The 16914-nt window shown below is 36.0% G+C and overlaps 1 protein-coding gene across 1 annotated transcript in view; it reads right to left on the reverse strand.

Annotated features, from left to right (window-relative positions):
• Positions 1–71: 71 nt before the first annotated feature.
• E2F5 (E2F transcription factor 5) overlaps positions 72–16914 on the reverse strand; it is a 30776-nt gene continuing 13933 nt past the window's right edge. Inside the window, exons 2-8 of the mRNA XM_076005185.1 lie at positions 10759–10868; positions 9659–9820; positions 7777–7820; positions 6079–6143; positions 4282–4549; positions 1652–1699; positions 72–712 (exon numbers count right to left, since the gene is read on the reverse strand). Coding sequence (XP_075861300.1) covers positions 603–712; positions 1652–1699; positions 4282–4549; positions 6079–6143; positions 7777–7820; positions 9659–9820; positions 10759–10868 — 807 coding nt within the window. The 3' untranslated portion in view covers positions 72–602. The remainder of the gene's footprint in view (positions 713–1651; positions 1700–4281; positions 4550–6078; positions 6144–7776; positions 7821–9658; positions 9821–10758; positions 10869–16914) is intronic.

Below are 16914 nucleotides of genomic sequence, written 5' to 3' on the forward strand. Positions count from 1 at the left end.
AAACAGATCTTTCCTATAATCTAGGAAAGTGGAATGTCAGAAGTCAACAAAATGTGATAAACTTAAAGTGCTAAAACAGAAGGCACTTCACAAAATCTGTTCACTGAAACAGTTACATATCCTCATTTACATCCTTCACTTTACAAGTGGCAGTGAATGTCTGTTTGGATTGAAGGACATACAATCCAAGAAATACAATTTCATGGCAGTAAAAATATAAGACAAGTGATGAGCCCTTGACCAACTTATTTTGTTTTTGCTGACCTGTAGTCTACTTTAACTTTCCTCTCATAAGAGGAAAAAAAAAAAACAGAAAAATTTAGAACTGGAAGAAAAGTTGAAATCCCAGAATGGAATTACTTGGGGTTCTGGGAGATAGGGAAGTTGGTGGATATTAAATCACTTTTCCCATGAAGCAATAAGAGCCCTATGTTTTTATGGTTGAAGTTTTGTGAAGTAAAAAAGAAAGTATTAGGGAAAAACACTTCAGTGTCAGTGAACTAAAAAGATGTTACATTCATTATTGTAAATACTTAGGTTATTAAGAAGTCTAAAATGTTACACAGTTAGAGGTAGATAACAGTCCCAAGTTTCCATGGAATCTAATAATTTAGTATCTGAACATCAAACAGATCACAGACTCCTTCGTTATCATCTAAATTAAAGTTGTAGTCATCTGCTGGGGTAGGAGAAAGCCTTAAGAGAGGAAACACTGCAAACAAAAAGTAAATTCAATGTTAAAGATGGTTTCTATATTTGGCAAATGATACTTAACATAAAATATGCTTAAATACATCAATCCAAATTAAATTGTTAGCTGTGTGACACATGAATTTTTTTAAGTATAAGAAGTGATCAAATTAATGACTTAATATATATTTTAAGAGATTTTCATTTAATTACAATTTATACATTGATTTTTGGTATTAACTTGAGAAACAGAGGTTAAAATTTTTATTGACCTTATCACTAAGATATATGATTAAAAACATTGATCAAAGTTTACTTTGTTTGCCGCTTTGAAAACAACTATGAACTACACTTACTAAATTTGCTGACATTGCCTGCTTCTACATACGTGTTTAGTATATCTGTAAGTAGAACCATTTGCTAGGTCTCTGTTATATTTGTTAGGAACTAGAACTCTGAATCCAAGAACTTATAAAATAATTAGCACATTGTGGCTAACTGAATTTTAAGAATTTTTCAGATTAGATGACAACATGGCTAATGCTACTACTAACAGTTAAATGACTCACATTAGCACCTTGAAATTGGCCACGGTAAGATTATTTACAAAAGTGGGTGTTCTGATCACCTGTTGATTTAGACATGCTGTTTTACTGTTCTTGGGCCTGATTCTTCAGGAGTGGAATGGGCTGGTGTGCCAACAGTTGAGAAATTTATTCAATGAAGGTGAGAAGTATCCCCAAATGGATTCCTTTCCATCGATATGCAGGCAAAGAAAAATAAATTCTGAAGGATGCCTGTCATTTACTCTAAAGTATTATTAAGGGAGGATTTTCATGAATCATCATAGTAAAGCAGTTAGAAAATGTAAGTTCTTCATTTCTTTTAAATCATGTGTCATTTATAAAATTGTAGAAAAGCATTATTGATGTATAAGGTAGTAAAATTTTAACCTACTTACCATCAGAAGACATTAACTCATCAATGATATCACCACTAATAGATCCTGCTGGAAACAGAAATGTAATAAAGTTTTGTTACAGTTCTGTTTACATATTTCAACAGTAAAAGACACTTATATTTAAACACAGGTAGCTATAGCAGCAGATTAAGTGACATTGCAAAGTTAAAGTCCTGGTACTTTGTGGAAAGATCAAATGATCATGACACCTACTCTGTGTCTGGCATTACTTTTATACTTCCAAACCCAAGATGAAAACCAGAAGACTCATCATCCTATTCCCAAAACTAACTCAGTTTAACAGAGTCAGTGGTACTGTAATTCTCCCAGTCACCCAACCTTAAAACTTTAACATCACTTTCCATTCTTCCTGTTAGCTTTATCTCCAGATCTCATACACATCAGATGCTGCTTATTTTTCTTAAATAATATTCCTCAAATCTGTTATTTCTTTTCCCACTCCCACTCTCATCACTATTTCAGCCTTAATGTTCTGTTACATAGGTGCAATTATCTAATCTTCAATCTCCGTAGCCTCTGATCTCTTTTGCCTCCCAAGGCCAAAAGCATCTTCTTTCCCAACCATGTTATCCTGTGCTCAGCACTGTATAGCTCTAATTATGCTACTTCCTTGGTCACAAATCATCACTGGCTTACTGGCTAAAAGTCCTGAGTCTGATATTCGTGGCCCTCTCTAATCTGGCCCAAAGTTACTTTTCCTAGTATTTCTAAATATAAAGCCATATGGAAGCCAATGTACAATGTCTACACTGAACCATGTAAAGCTTGCCTGCTTTATCCCAATTATAAACTTTTTAAGAACTATGCCTTCTATTGTGCATCTAAGTGGCAAATAGTATAGAAATATTTATAGGGGCAAAAAGATACTTAAAAACATTCCATGTCCAGTTAGACCTTTTTAGCTTCAATTTTAACTACTGTAAATTCTCACAAAAGTAATGAGACACATCTCAGAGGTAAAAATAAATAATTTGGATTATGCACAATATAGTTTTTAATTATCTGCAATATGACATCTATATTGGTACAACTAATCCATTCATCACTCATTGAGAAAATGCCTACCATGAACCCCCTGTATTTGGAATCAGTAAGGAGTTGCTAAATACCTAGCCATGTAACCAGCGGAAAAGACTGAGTGACAAGGAAATTTTTATATAAATTATATATAACATATATAAATTTATAATTTATATATAATTATATATGTATATTATATAACATGTAAATTATAAATTACTTATAACTAATTATATTTATAATATAAATAATATAATGTGCTTATATTACTATTATAATTATAAATTATAAAATTATATATAATATATAATTTATATACAATTTATAATTTATATATAAATTTAGGAGTTGTGCTTCCTACTCCTGATACCCAGTCTTTAATGTTTTAGCTATTTATCTTTTCATAGATGAAATGCAAGGAATTTAGGAAGGCAAGATTTCCCAAATAATTGGAATTGAGACCATTTATCAACTTTATAAAACTATGCTTCCCAAATAAAAAGTACAACAAATAGTATGGAGAAACAGGAGGCATAAGTTACTATGTTCTATACAAGTTTGATTTTTCTTAAAGGTAGATAGAATATATTTCATTTATACTAGACATACTCAGAGATAAAAGAACCTTAACAAGTAAACTTCAAATAAAAGCTGACACATGTAAATAGTAAAAGGGAAAAGAATAGTTTTGGCTTAATTGATCACCAAAATGGAATCCTAAGGAAAATAGCAAACCTTGGCCCATAAATTCTTCCATTTCTCAGTATTCATAGTTCTATATACATTCTTAACAAGGTTAATATTGTACTTGATTGAGTATTTCTGAGTGTGTGTACAAGACACACATCTAGTAATATAAACACAGGATTTGTTTTTAAACTTTTCGCATAACTACCTATCCCAGTGCTGGGCAAACAGGAAACACTAAATGATGAATACTTGTTGATTAAGCTTACTATTTTGCTTTCTGTATTAGATAACAGAATTAACATCACAACTAACAAATTCAGAAAAGCTTTCCAACTTGTTTAATATACAGTCATGTGTTGATTAATGACGCATGTTTTCAGAGAAATGCATCACACAAACTGTACTTACACAAACCAGACGCCATGGCCTACTCCATTACATAGCTCCCTTATGGGACCGCTGTAACCATGGTCCATCATTGACCAAAACATTATGTGGTGTGTGACTACAGTACAGGTTGAGCATCCCTAATCTCAGAATCCCAAATCTGAAACTTTGAGCATAAACATGATGTCACAGTGGAAAATTCCACACCTGACCTCATGTGATGGATCAGTCAATACACAGTCAAAACTTTGTTTTGTGCACATAAAATTATTAAAAATATTGTTATAATAGTACCTTCAGACTATGTGTATAAAGTGTGTATAAAACATAAATGGGTTTTGTGTTTAGATTTGGGCCTCATCCCCAAGATATCTCATTATGTATATGTAAATATTCCAAAATTTAAAAAAAATTCAAAACGCCTCTGGTCCGAAGCACTTTGGATTAGGGATACTCAATCTGTATTCATATTTTCCCCTCTCTAATTTATAAAACAAAGGCTAGGAACGCACCGGAAGATATATCTGTAGCTGGTGTCTGCTGGAGATTCTGGCTTCTTTCAGAAACATGTTGCTCAGGCTGATTCTGAGTTGCTGTGTTGGATTTCTGTGGAGTCACTGGAGTTGAGGACTGAGAGGAAGATTGTGTGAGGTCATCGGGTGGGGGAACAGGAAAAACCACAGGCTTAGATGAACTGGACTCTTTATTTATAAGCAGCACGTGGATAGGTCCTGAATGACTCTTTAGATTGATCTGGTATTTCTTTTGTCCATTCTGCCCCTTTGAAGTTATTGGATATAAACAAATGAATAATTATTAACAATTCTAGCTACCTTGAAACATTAAAAATAAGACAGGCAAAGCTATTGGGGACTTATTAATAATTAAATTCATATAACAAAGTCATTAAGTCAAAACACAAGAGTAGAATGGGATATTGAGGGATGTAACCCACTTGCTTCTCTTTTTTTTTTTTTTTGAGACAGAATCTTGCTTTGTTGCTCAGGCTAGAGTGAGTGCCGTGGCGTTAGCCTAGCTCACAGCAACCTCAAACTGCTGGGCTCAAGCAATCCTTCTGCCTCAGCTTCCAGAGTAGCTGGGACTACAGGCATGCGCCACCATGCCCAGCTAATTTTTTCTATATATATGTTAGTTGGCCAATTAATTTCTTTCTATTTATAGTAGAGATGGGGTCTCGCTCTTGCTCAGGCTGGTTTCGAACTCTGGGCCTCGAGCAATCTGCCCGCCTCGGCCTCCCAGAGTGCTAAGATTACAGGCGTGAGCCACCGCGCCTGGCCCCCACTTGCTTCTAAAAAGTAAACTTTTCTCAAACACTGATCATCAAAAACTCTCAGTTGTAGAATTCTGGCAAGCATCCATTTTTACTGTGTGTATTATACATGTCAGTGCTCAGCAGTGCTTCAAGCATCCTCCATATGCATGAACTCCATCCACTGGAGTGAGCTGGCCACCAGGGATATCATCATCTCAACATTCTCTCTTAGTTTACAACTATTTCACAAATCTTTTTTCCCATTTTGTAAGCACAAAGACAACTGATTTTTCCTACAGAGAAATAAATATAAAATCCCTGCAGTTCAGAAAATTAATTTGTACCCTCAGACTCTACTATAAATGCCTGAATAAAAATTTCTAGAATGGGGTAGGGGTTGGTAGATAATAAATCTTTTTCTACTCCCTTTTTTGGCTGTTAAAGCTTTCAAATCAGTTTGTTTTGGAAAATCTGAACCTGAATACTAAAATCATGAAATTAATTTATGGCATAGAGTCAATAAAGGTCTCTGACTCAGGAAGCCAAAAAATGTTTTTTAAAAGACCTAATTTAGAGCAATTCACTTTTTCCTCAGTTGGGATTTTTTTATTAGTTATAGATGTCATTATTTTAACTGATTTTTAAAGATTATTAACCACATCATTCATCACTTCTTGATATCCTGTAGCTCAAATAAAATTTTAAAAAAGTAATCAAAATGATTTAGCAAAATGACTTAACATTTTAATTACATTTTTTAAATATTTTATTTGCGCTACTGAATGTCAAGAAATGTCTAATGATATGGCCAGTCTTAAAAATCATTTATGATTCATTCAGTTACTTCTATAATTTTACAAAAGTATTAAAGACAGATTCAGATACCAACATTTTCAGATATAAAACTTTAAAGTGGTAACTCAAAAATGTTTACATAACAACTATTATAGCTCATGTTCAGCTAAGGAAAATATATTTGTCCCTCTTGAGACAGCAGATCCATTTTTTCCACTTATATAAAAGTTATTCTACATACCATTTCTGGAATAGGTACCTCCAACTGTGTACCAGAAGGTGCCTGAATGGCCAAAAGTGTATCACCTGGTCAAAAAAATAAACATAAAAAGCTGTAGAAAATATTATTGATCATGGAATACAGTGGCAAGAGTGTGGGCTCTGGAGTCAAAATGTTTGGTTCAATCCCAGGCTTGGTGACCTTTAGCTTTGGTTTTTAATTCTATAAAATGGGGGACATATAACCTATTACATAGGTTTATTCTAAGGATTAAATGAGATGATACTTGTATTAGCTCTGAGAACAGGATATAAATGCTCAGTGTTAACTCTATTCTCATGAACAAGAGAACGGTATAAATGCTCAGTGTTAACTCTGTTCTCATGAACAAATTCAGCTCAAATTAATTTTGCTTTCACTCAAGCCTCCTATAAAGTCTGCAATTCTTAAAACCCTTTAGCTTTAAGTTTGTTTGATTTATTTTAAATGACTGAGGATACTAGAGATTAAGTATGATACAGTGAAATCTTGACCTTAAATGAATTTATTTTTGAAATCAAATTCTACAACAGATTTCTGTTGAGTTGCAGATTAATAAAGCTTTCCCCAAACTTTCTTAGAAAGCTCAAGAAATATGGTGGCGAAATACAGCAATAAACCCACACGTATTTCCAATATACCTTTTTTTTTTTTTTTTTTGAGACAGAGTCTTGCTTTGTTGCCCAGGCTAGAGTGAGTGCCGTGGCATCAGCCTAGCTCACAGCAACCTCAAACACTTGGGCTCAAGCAATCCTGCTGCCTCAGCCTCCCAAGTTGCTGGGACTTCAGACAGGCATGTGCCACCATGCCCGGCTAATTTTTTCTATATATATTAGTTGGTCAATTAATTTCTTTCTATTTTTAGTAGAGACGGGGTCTTGCTCTTGCTCAGGCTGGTTTCGAACTCCTGACCTCAAGCAATCCGCCTGCCTCGGCCTCCCAGAGTGCTAGGATTACAGGCGTGAGGCACCGCACCCAGCCTCCGATATACTTTTACATGGAAAGTCAGATTCCACTTGACAAGGTTCTTGGGAGAATTTTTTTTAATATATGGACAATACACAAGGCTGTCCTTTAATAGAACATGCATAAGTATAAATGTATATGCAAATTTTCATTTTACTTGTGTTATAATCATGAGAACACAAGTCCCCCCACCATTTTAGTTACATTAATTAACTTAATTATTAACATGATATTATGATTTCAAGGGGAAAACATGGAGGCAGAGAATTGGAGTAGGTTTAATGGTTATAAAATGAATTCATCTAATTCTTTCCTCGTGCTTTCTTCAGGTTTCATTTGTGATCACCACACCTGCTGCCTATAGTTTCATAAACAGTGCTGATGAGAACTACGTTCTAATTCAAGTTTGGTCATTGAGTCTGCGACTCTGTGACTTTGAAACTGTTGCTTTACTCTACTGTGATTTAGCTTCTCCTCCATCCCCTGCCCCCCGCCACACAGAGTTTATGACTACCAAGGGAGCTAATGAAGTGAAAGCTATGCAAAGCAACTCTCATAAAAACAGAAACAAAGCAGGCTATCAATACTAGCACTGCAGAGTGAAACAATGTCTACAACTCCTGAGAATAATGAGTATACGGGGAATTCTGAATCACTCTACACTGACTGGATTATCAGAGGAAAAATGTAAAAAAAAAATCTAACAGTACTTACCATTAAAGCAATTACAGATGTCTTCATGAGTTACATAGGAAAATGTACTGTCGTAAGAGTTAAGGAACATTTATATAAAGGTCTAGGCATTTAAATTAAGATCATCTAATGGCCAAAATAACTAAATGGCCAAATGTACACATGGTCATATAAAAAAGAGCAGAAGTCTAGTCTGGAAAGGCAAACACAATCAAGTAAGGGGCTGTAAGAGGAGTTCTCATCCCTTGCTCTTAGGAGAAGCCATTCTGATTTTTGTGACATCTTAGGATCCTTGTGAGAGAGATGGTAAACAATGTATATTCCTCATGGAGGCAGAGTCTATCAAGGAGAAGGGAGTAGATGGGCAAAAGGAGGCCATCAGCAGGAGTGGAGAGCAACCATATAAACCTCCACATGGAGAATTTCTGGGGTCATTGTTTTGTGTTCTTTATAAGATGGTCTGTCAGAGTATCTCCATAAGAGGAGATGGGAAAGGCTCAGGAAGACTAAATTTATTTAATATACTCACAAGTCGTACAGACAGGAGGCAAGGCAGCCATGCAGACCCACATGGGAAAGACACTAGGGTAGTCGGGGCAGAAGACAGAAGCAAGGAGAAAGCACTGGACCAGACCTTTACTGGAATTTCCTTGGGAAAAGCAAGGTAGAGTAGGGTGAACACTTTAGGATGGGCTAGTTTGAATAATTTTGGCAGGCTAAGCTATAAGGGTGGTCCCTAGCTGTCTGATACCTGGTCCTGGGATGATTAAGGCAGAGAAGTATAGTCACATGGGGTATACAGGCCAGAGAGAGTCATCTGGCTCTGGACTGGTTAATTTGTATATGAAAGGCATGATCCTGGCTGAGACCTTGCTATTTCTAAGAATCAGCTAGTCCCAGGATGGGCAGTCTTTACTCAGCCAGAAAGGTTTTTCTTAGGTTGTCAAACTATCGGAACATACTTTGACATAGTTTATATATATATAAAATATAAAACATAATCATGGTTTGGGGAATTTGGAGTGGCCAGAATCTTACAAACCAGGGCAGCAAAATCTAAAGTCAAACAAATCAATGGCTTTTGAATCTTGGGGCTCCATAGGGCACAGCTTAAAAACTCCCATTGTTCTCAAATTGTTAAGGAGCTCTGACCTATAGAAAGGAAATAACATGAGATTATGGACTTGTTCACCAAATACAACATGAAAAATAAATTACATTGCATACATAAGTCAAAATTTCATGAGAGGTGGCACAAGATAAAATGTGGTTAGTTTCCATAAGAGTACACATAAGCTCATAAACCAAGAGAATCACATATATCTAAGAGAAGACGGGTTTATGAGAAACACATGGAGAACATATCACTCATGTTTTTCCCCCAAGTTAATATAGATACACAAAGCCTTGGACTCTTCTCCACCAGTAGGAACTACTAATATCTTTGGGTCAATATTATAAAGTATCATGGATTGATTGTGTGCCCATGATCTCTCATCTTCCAAATTTCATAAAACATTGAGAGTTGCTGAATTTTTACCACTTAAAACACTGAACATAATTATTTAAAAATACCTATACACTTAACAATGGCTTCTAATATTCACAGACCACCTAAGCACACTTTGGCTAGCATATTGTATCCTATCAATACGTAGACTAAAAGTAGACTAATCTTTCTGTTTTTCTTCAGTGCAACACAGGAATAATGTCAATGGATGTACTATGTAACTTAAAAAGGTAAAATTTTTAAAATATTTATATTATTAGAAGATTATAAAATTAAACGTTTTATTCACTAATAAAACTTAACTCTCTAAAACACTGAGCGTCACACTAAAAAAATCTTATATATGCACATATTCCATTGCTATATGTATACATAACTTATTTAAAAGGATATCTATTATTAATGGAGTCATCCATCACATTTTTGATGCTCTGCTGTAGCCACAGCTTCTGCTGATCAAGTTCTCTTTCCTTCAGGTCTAGATCTTCAATTTCAGCTTTAAGATATCTTAATTTATCTATGACTTCTTTAGTATTACAGCCAGCGCCGACACCTCTTAAAAACATATGAGAATTAGCATCCCCAGTATCAGACCTAGGTTAACATCACTTAATTTTTGTTGTAGTAAAACTGATTTATTTAGTAATATATTTAAAACAAAAACCTATATGCTGTTCCAAAAATCAAGCACTAAAATCCTTAGAAATTTTATTTATTTATTTATTTTTAACTCGATGCATTTAGCTGGATCCTTAGAAATTTTAAACACCATACTACTGAACATATTTGCTTAGAAAATTTACTGATAAGAACCACCAGGTTATAAAAATTCTCAATCTGCTCTACAGTGTTTTTTGGCATCTGTAAGGTCAGGCTGGTGACTGAGGTGCCACAAGTATGTCAATGCTCAACAGTCACACCTAGCAGTCTCATAATGTAGACTGACTGAAGAGCTAGAGAAAGAAATTGCAACATTTTAGAATTTTGATAAAATTTAAAAAAAACAAAAAACCCTCACATTTGCAGAACAGAAAGTATTTGTTACATTCAAACATACAACCAGGCAACAGTCAATAAATAACAACATGCACTTCAATCATTATTTACAAGGTATATATTCCTAAGCATAAGACATAGTTCCTGTTTCAAGGAGTTTATATTTTTGGGTAGATAAAGGCTTAGGCAGAAAGGGACTAATAACACAAAGCAGTAGCTATGTATGCCAAATGAGTAGCTTGAGAGAGAAAGTAAGATTTGAACTTTAAGAGTGAAAATTCAACAACCAAGAAAGCGAGGGAACATCCCAACACAAGGGTGACATAGATAAAGGCCCAGAGGAGTGTGTCCAGGGGAACCTAATGAACCTAGTGGGACTAGAACAGAATGCTGAAATAGAGGATTTAGAAGAGAGAAATACTGGAAAAGTCTGATTTTTACAGAGCAAAGGGAAGAAAAATAAAGGTTTTAGAATAGGGTGCTGGTTTGTAACTTACTTCCACTGGATACTATTTTTCGACTTTTTTTCAATCAGGTCAATTCCTTCTAAGACATTGGTAATATCATAAATTCTTCTTTTCTGCCTCACAGCCAAAGTATCTGCAGCCTGTTTAGGAGAAACAAACAAGGAAAGCAATGAAATAAAAAGGCAATTCATATTTTAGAGCCAAAAAGGGTTGATTATTAAGTGCACAGCATGAGAGTCCAATCCCAAATTTGACCCAGTCAGTTGCTTGGGGACAAAGGCTGGGTATGTTCAAAGCATCTCCCAAACACTGCAAATACCAAAGAAATTATTCTCTTTAAAAGCTAGCAGATGTTGGAACAGAAAAAGAAAAAATCAAGGTCATGACACAAAGCCCACAAAAATAAAAGAACACAGTAAGAATCCTTCAAGTCACCTTATGGACTAATCCTGTGGAGGAGCTACTAATTGTCTCTCCGTGTCACCTCCTATCTTATTTCTCTGTTCATAAACAGTATCATCTAAAGATGGCCTTACTTATTTTTTGAAACTTTTAAAAATTATATCTCAGCAATTTACTTTGGTAATGAAGACACTTGGAAAATTCTGAATTATACACATAACTTTTAATACCTTGCATTATAACTATCTGCATTTTTAAAACTCACAATGAAAATAGAGGAATGAATCATGCCACTATAAGGCATAAATCAACAAGAAATCAAAATCAGTAGCACAAGGTTGTTGTATATGAGCAACTATTATATAAAAGCTTGGTAGTTTCATTCACAATAAGAGCAACAAAAATATTACATCTTATCAGGTTATGAATGAATTCAAGAATACTGTACAGTTCCTCTAATTAGTTCCCACTCACATTTTTGACATTTATTCCCAGTAGAACAAAGAGAACTTCAAAGAAAAGGTTACCCTACAGCTCTTTTTCAGAGTAGATTAAACAACAACCTGCCTTGAAGAGCCACATTTAAGATTCATGAAAAAACTTACTTATGCCCCTACTGGTAATTTTCAGCACATCATCTAAATTAAGAAACAAGATTTAGCCTCACATAATTGGTTACCAGCTCTCCCAGGGCATCACCACTTTCTTATGTAAAAAATTAGCTCCTACAAAAACCCAGCACGATATATAGTGTTTGCAGCCCTGGACCTGCCTTCCACAGGGAGCAAGTGCCACCAACAGCTATGGCTCACTTCACAGCCATTTGGAACGTTAAGTGAAATGTCAGTACTCTCAGTTTTTTGTTTTGTTTGTTTGTTTTGTTTTTTTACTAATAACAGAGATGATGGTGATGATTTTTGTTTTTAAGCAACGGATCCTTGCTATGTTGCCCAGCCTGGATTCGAACTCCTGGACTCAAGGGATCATCCCATCTTAGCTTCCTGAGTAGCTGGGATCACCAGCATGTGCCACTGTGGCTGGCTTAGTCCATTTTTTTGTGCTACTAAAAATCTCGGGTTACTACTGCCTAATGATTCAAGTCTTCTTCAAGAAGGGGATTCGCAGAAAGAAGGAAGAACTAGAAAATGGGGCTCTTTGGGACCCCCAACTCTGATGTGGAATCATCTTTTCTAAAGAACCAGAAAATAAAGAGTAGGACGAGGCATGCTTTCACGGATACCTTCTTCCCTTGCATTTAGCAGTTCCCTCTGTTTTATAGACCTTCATTGAATTTCTGTTCTGGACTGTGAGGCTGTTTTTCTGAAGAGCCATAGACTACTACTGCATAGTTAACTGTACAAATCTAAAGCCGAGGATTCATGTCTCACTGTCCTCTGAAGAGGCTTTCTAGAGAAGTAACCCAGAGCACTTCAAGCCACAGCTCTGTGTTATGGGTATCTATGTACTCACAGACAACAGCATTTAAACCATAGCAACAGCTTACCGGTTTGCGTATTGGAACATGTTTGTATGAACCAGACCACAAGAGCTATTCTAGGCCTTTAGGCAAAGTGCCATGAGACCTAACTTTTAGCTCAAAATTTTAAAAAGGTATCTCATTTACACTTTATTACTTAACCATCACATTTAACCCTTGATTTCTAAAACTAAACATTATTTTCTCAGTAGTTTTCTATTTAAATATATAAGCATATGAATGGCCAACACTCAAAAGGATCTCCAGGAGGCTTTTATTTTAGCATTTGCAAGAACACTGAAATCCGATTCTAGCACTTCTTCCTATCTCCAGCTGGTCTCTTAAATTCACTAAGCCTCATTTCCTTTTTTTTGTAAAGTGAGATATGAACCTATATTGAGTAGAGGTATTGTGGGGATTAAACTAGGTAATCTTATACAATGTCTGCTGCATAGTGGAATGTTGGTTAGTAACAGTCTCATCATCAAATACAGGTTGAAACAGATCATGCATAAGATTTAGAGTTTGTATGTATACAGACCTACCTTGTTTTATATAATGTTTTAAAAACATGTTGCATGTGAATTCTTAAAAACTTTTATTAAGTAATTTGAGACTTTCATATTTAACAGAATCATACCATGAATCCCCATCACTACTACATTCTTCCATTCATTTAACACCTGCCATATTCTGGGCTTGGTTCTGGGTCTTAAGGATACAGCAGTGACAGAACAAAGCCCCTGCCCCCAAAGTGGGGAGGGGTATTAATAATATACCAATAATTGTATTTGGAAGGAATGCAGTAGGAGAAAGGTGCTATATTAAATAGGATTTTCAGAGAGGAGCTCTCTGATAGGGTGACAATAGAATGGAATGGAGCAAGTGACCCCTGCAAATATCTGGTGGAAGAGCATCTGGGCAGAGCAAGCAGCAAGCGCAAAGGCTCTGAAGTACAAAGGCTCTGGAGTTGGAGGTGTAGTTCCTTCAGAGTAAGGCAGGCAGGCAGGTATGGCCTAAATGACCAGAGGGAAAATGGTGAGGGGACAGGGTGGGAGGGAGGGAAAGGGGGAGAGGAGATAAAGACAATAAGGCCACAGAGACAGCAAGAGGCCAGATCAGTGGAGCTTTGCAAGCCATTGTAAAAGCTTCAGCTTTTACTCCCAGTGAAATGGAAAGCCACTGGAGAGCTTCAAACACATAATTTGACTTCATATTTTAAAAGGTTCTTTTCGGCCAGCAGCATGGAGAATCTTCTATAGGGGGTGGCGGTAGAAGAAAGGTCAATGAGAAGCTATGACAATAGTCCCCTTGAGATGGTAGTGGCTTGGATAGAGGGGGCAGCTGCAGAGGTGGTAAGAACTGGTGAGAGTCTGGATGTATTCTGAAGGTATTAGCTAGCAGCAGCAGATCCTGAGAGAGAGAAGTCAAGGATGACTCCATAGTTTTTGACTTGAGTAATTACAGATGAAGAACACTAAAGGAGGAAATGATTTGGGACATTAAAAATCAAGAACTTATTTTGGACATTCTGACATCCAAGGGGAAAAACCAAGGAGACCAGTGAACATGAGTATGTGGCTTAGGGGACTGGTGTAAGCTGCATAGAGAAATTTGGCAGTCATCGGTGAGTACACATTTTAGGCAACAAGATGAAATATCCTAGATTCATACAGGAGGTGAATATAGAAAGATAAGGGGCTCAAAGACTGACTCTGGGGCAGTTTAAGGTCTGGGAAAGGAAAATGAACCTGCCATTGAGGTCAGAGAAGTAGAAAGAGTGGGGTCTTGGAATCCAAGGGAACAGAGTGTAAGAAAGAGCGACCACATCGAGTACTGCTGTCAGGGCAAGTCACCAAGAACTGATCAGTGACTTGTCTTTGGAAAGATCACTCACTGGTGACCTTGATCAGAGCTGTTTTGGTAGAGTGGTGGGGCCAAAAGCATTAATGGAGAAATTTCAAGAAAGAGGAGAAGGAAAGCTAGAGTAGACAACTCTTAAAGTTCTGCTGCGAAGAGGCACAGAGAAAAAGGGGCAATATCTGTAGGGAACTGTGAAGTCTCCAGGAAGTGTTTTCATTCCTTTCTCTTTTTCTTTTAACAATGGGAGCTATTTCAACATGTGAATATGCTGATAGGAATGATGTGGTAAAAGCAGAAGGATCATTTACAATGGGAAAGGGAAAAGGGGCAATTGCTAAAAATATGGTAGGCAAGGGGAGATGTGAATCAGAAAAGCTGAGGATTGGCTTTAATAACAGGACATATTAATAACTGAAGTTCAGCAGAGTACCTGGGTGCAGATATAGGTACATTAGTAGATAAAGTCAAGAGAGAGGTTAGACATTCCTTCTGGTACTTTTTATTTTTTCATCAGCATTGGAGTGGGGGTGGGAGTGGGGGTAGGGAGGGGACAACTAATGATGGAGAGGAGAAAGTATGAAATACTAATATAAGAAAGCAAGAGAATAGGTAGCCTAAAAGGAATGCTGGACAGCACCACTGGCCCTTTTGAAGTTAGTGGTCATGAATTTAAAGTGAGACTTTCCTGCATCATTGTGCATTTTTCTCCAGCCCTGGAGAACTGCCTGGGTATAGACAAGAGGTAGGAGGAGAACAAAGTGAGCCACCATGTTTGCCACTGCAGCTGTTGAATAAATGCACACATGCATGCAGCAAATCTACTCTAAAAGGCTACATTTACTCTAACAGGGTTTGACCTATACAACCATAAAGGAAGTATCTCATTTTATCACACCAACCCAGTTTATAAGAAAAATAAACAAATAAAAATATCCCTCTGAAAGAACTAGATCTCCCTTTCAAATACTAAATTATTTTCTAAAAATATAGTATCTCACCAATGATGAACAAACCAATGTCTTTAGGTGGAACAAAATTAAAGCTTATGATGTTTTTAAGAAGTGGGCACGACAAAGCAGGATAAGCTGAGAGAGGTGGTAAATAAGTGCTAAAAAGAGCTTTAAGAACCATTAAGCCACACCCCTTCACTTAAATGATTCCACTAAGACCCAATGTTAACTCTGGGTAGGGAGAGAGTGGTAGCTTTATTTGTGTTAGGATTAGTTGTGGCTCATTTGCTTGGGGAATTTCTTCTGATGGAGCATGGTGTTGCATTCAAAAAGGCTAACATCAAAACAATAACTATAGGAAATAGCCTGTCTTTCAGGTTCTCAAAGCAGGTAATTTACTCTCTTTCAGGACCACAAGAGTCAATACCTGTACTAAATGTTTTAGTAATAGCTACTAAGCTTCAGAAATTAACAGGACACAGAGGACCAGAATGCAAAAGTAAAAAATGTGCAACAGAAATGCTATATAAAACCAATTAGTTCTACTTGAAAATAAGATGGAAAGATCCCAAGTGATGCACAAGATTGCCTTTAATGAGAACTTAAGAAAAACCTGAATGAACTCATTTCCAACTGTGCCATATGGTATTTTATGTTGATCTATTCCATGATAAGGTTTGGAATGATTATTACCTAATTTCAAACACTGCTAAAGATAATTAATATTTAGGATGTTTGATTTTAATCCACAATTAAGAGGAACCTTTTATAAGCCAGTAATTGGATAATTGTGTAATAGGATCTAACACAGATGTTATCTAATTTAATGCTCACAGCAGCTTTGTAAAGTAAGTGTTCACCTTATTATACAGGAAGCAAGACTCAGAAAGCTAATGAATAATCAAGGTGAAATTTGGCCTTAATTATATATTCCTGAAATAAATTTGTAGCAAAACATTTTCAAATGGTCTTATATAATTTCAAAAGACTTTAAATAAATTTGATGCACAGTCAAAAGTTCCCAACTTACATAACTGCACTGAGTTGAGTAAGCAATTTAAGTACCACTGGTCTACAGGTTTTATAGAGAGTGTATAAAAAGCAGAAAGATCTTAATTTCCACTTATTAAAAAATAATAAACAGTAAGAAAAAATTACATAGGTATCTATTACATAGCTTTGGGACTATAACTGACACCTTACAGAATAAGGTTTAAAAAATAGAACAGTTCCATAAAGTAGAGATAAAAGGTTATAATAGGTAGAAAAAAGATTACTTAAGATGGGGGCAAAAAGTAAAGAGTTCCTGGAGGAGGCTGCCGTGTTTTCAATGGTTCTGCCTGGGCCATTAAATCAATAAGGAAATTAAATGCCAAAGAATAAACAACTTCCTGTAAGGACACAAAGGGCTCCCTCTAGAAACAGCACTAAGTGCATAAGTGTTTCAATTCCCAACCACAAAGGAATCTCTCCTGAAAAACTCTTCAGTGGTTT

This window comes from Microcebus murinus, chromosome 7 (assembly GCF_040939455.1).
Source record: "Microcebus murinus isolate Inina chromosome 7, M.murinus_Inina_mat1.0, whole genome shotgun sequence".
NCBI lineage: Eukaryota > Metazoa > Chordata > Mammalia > Primates > Cheirogaleidae > Microcebus > Microcebus murinus.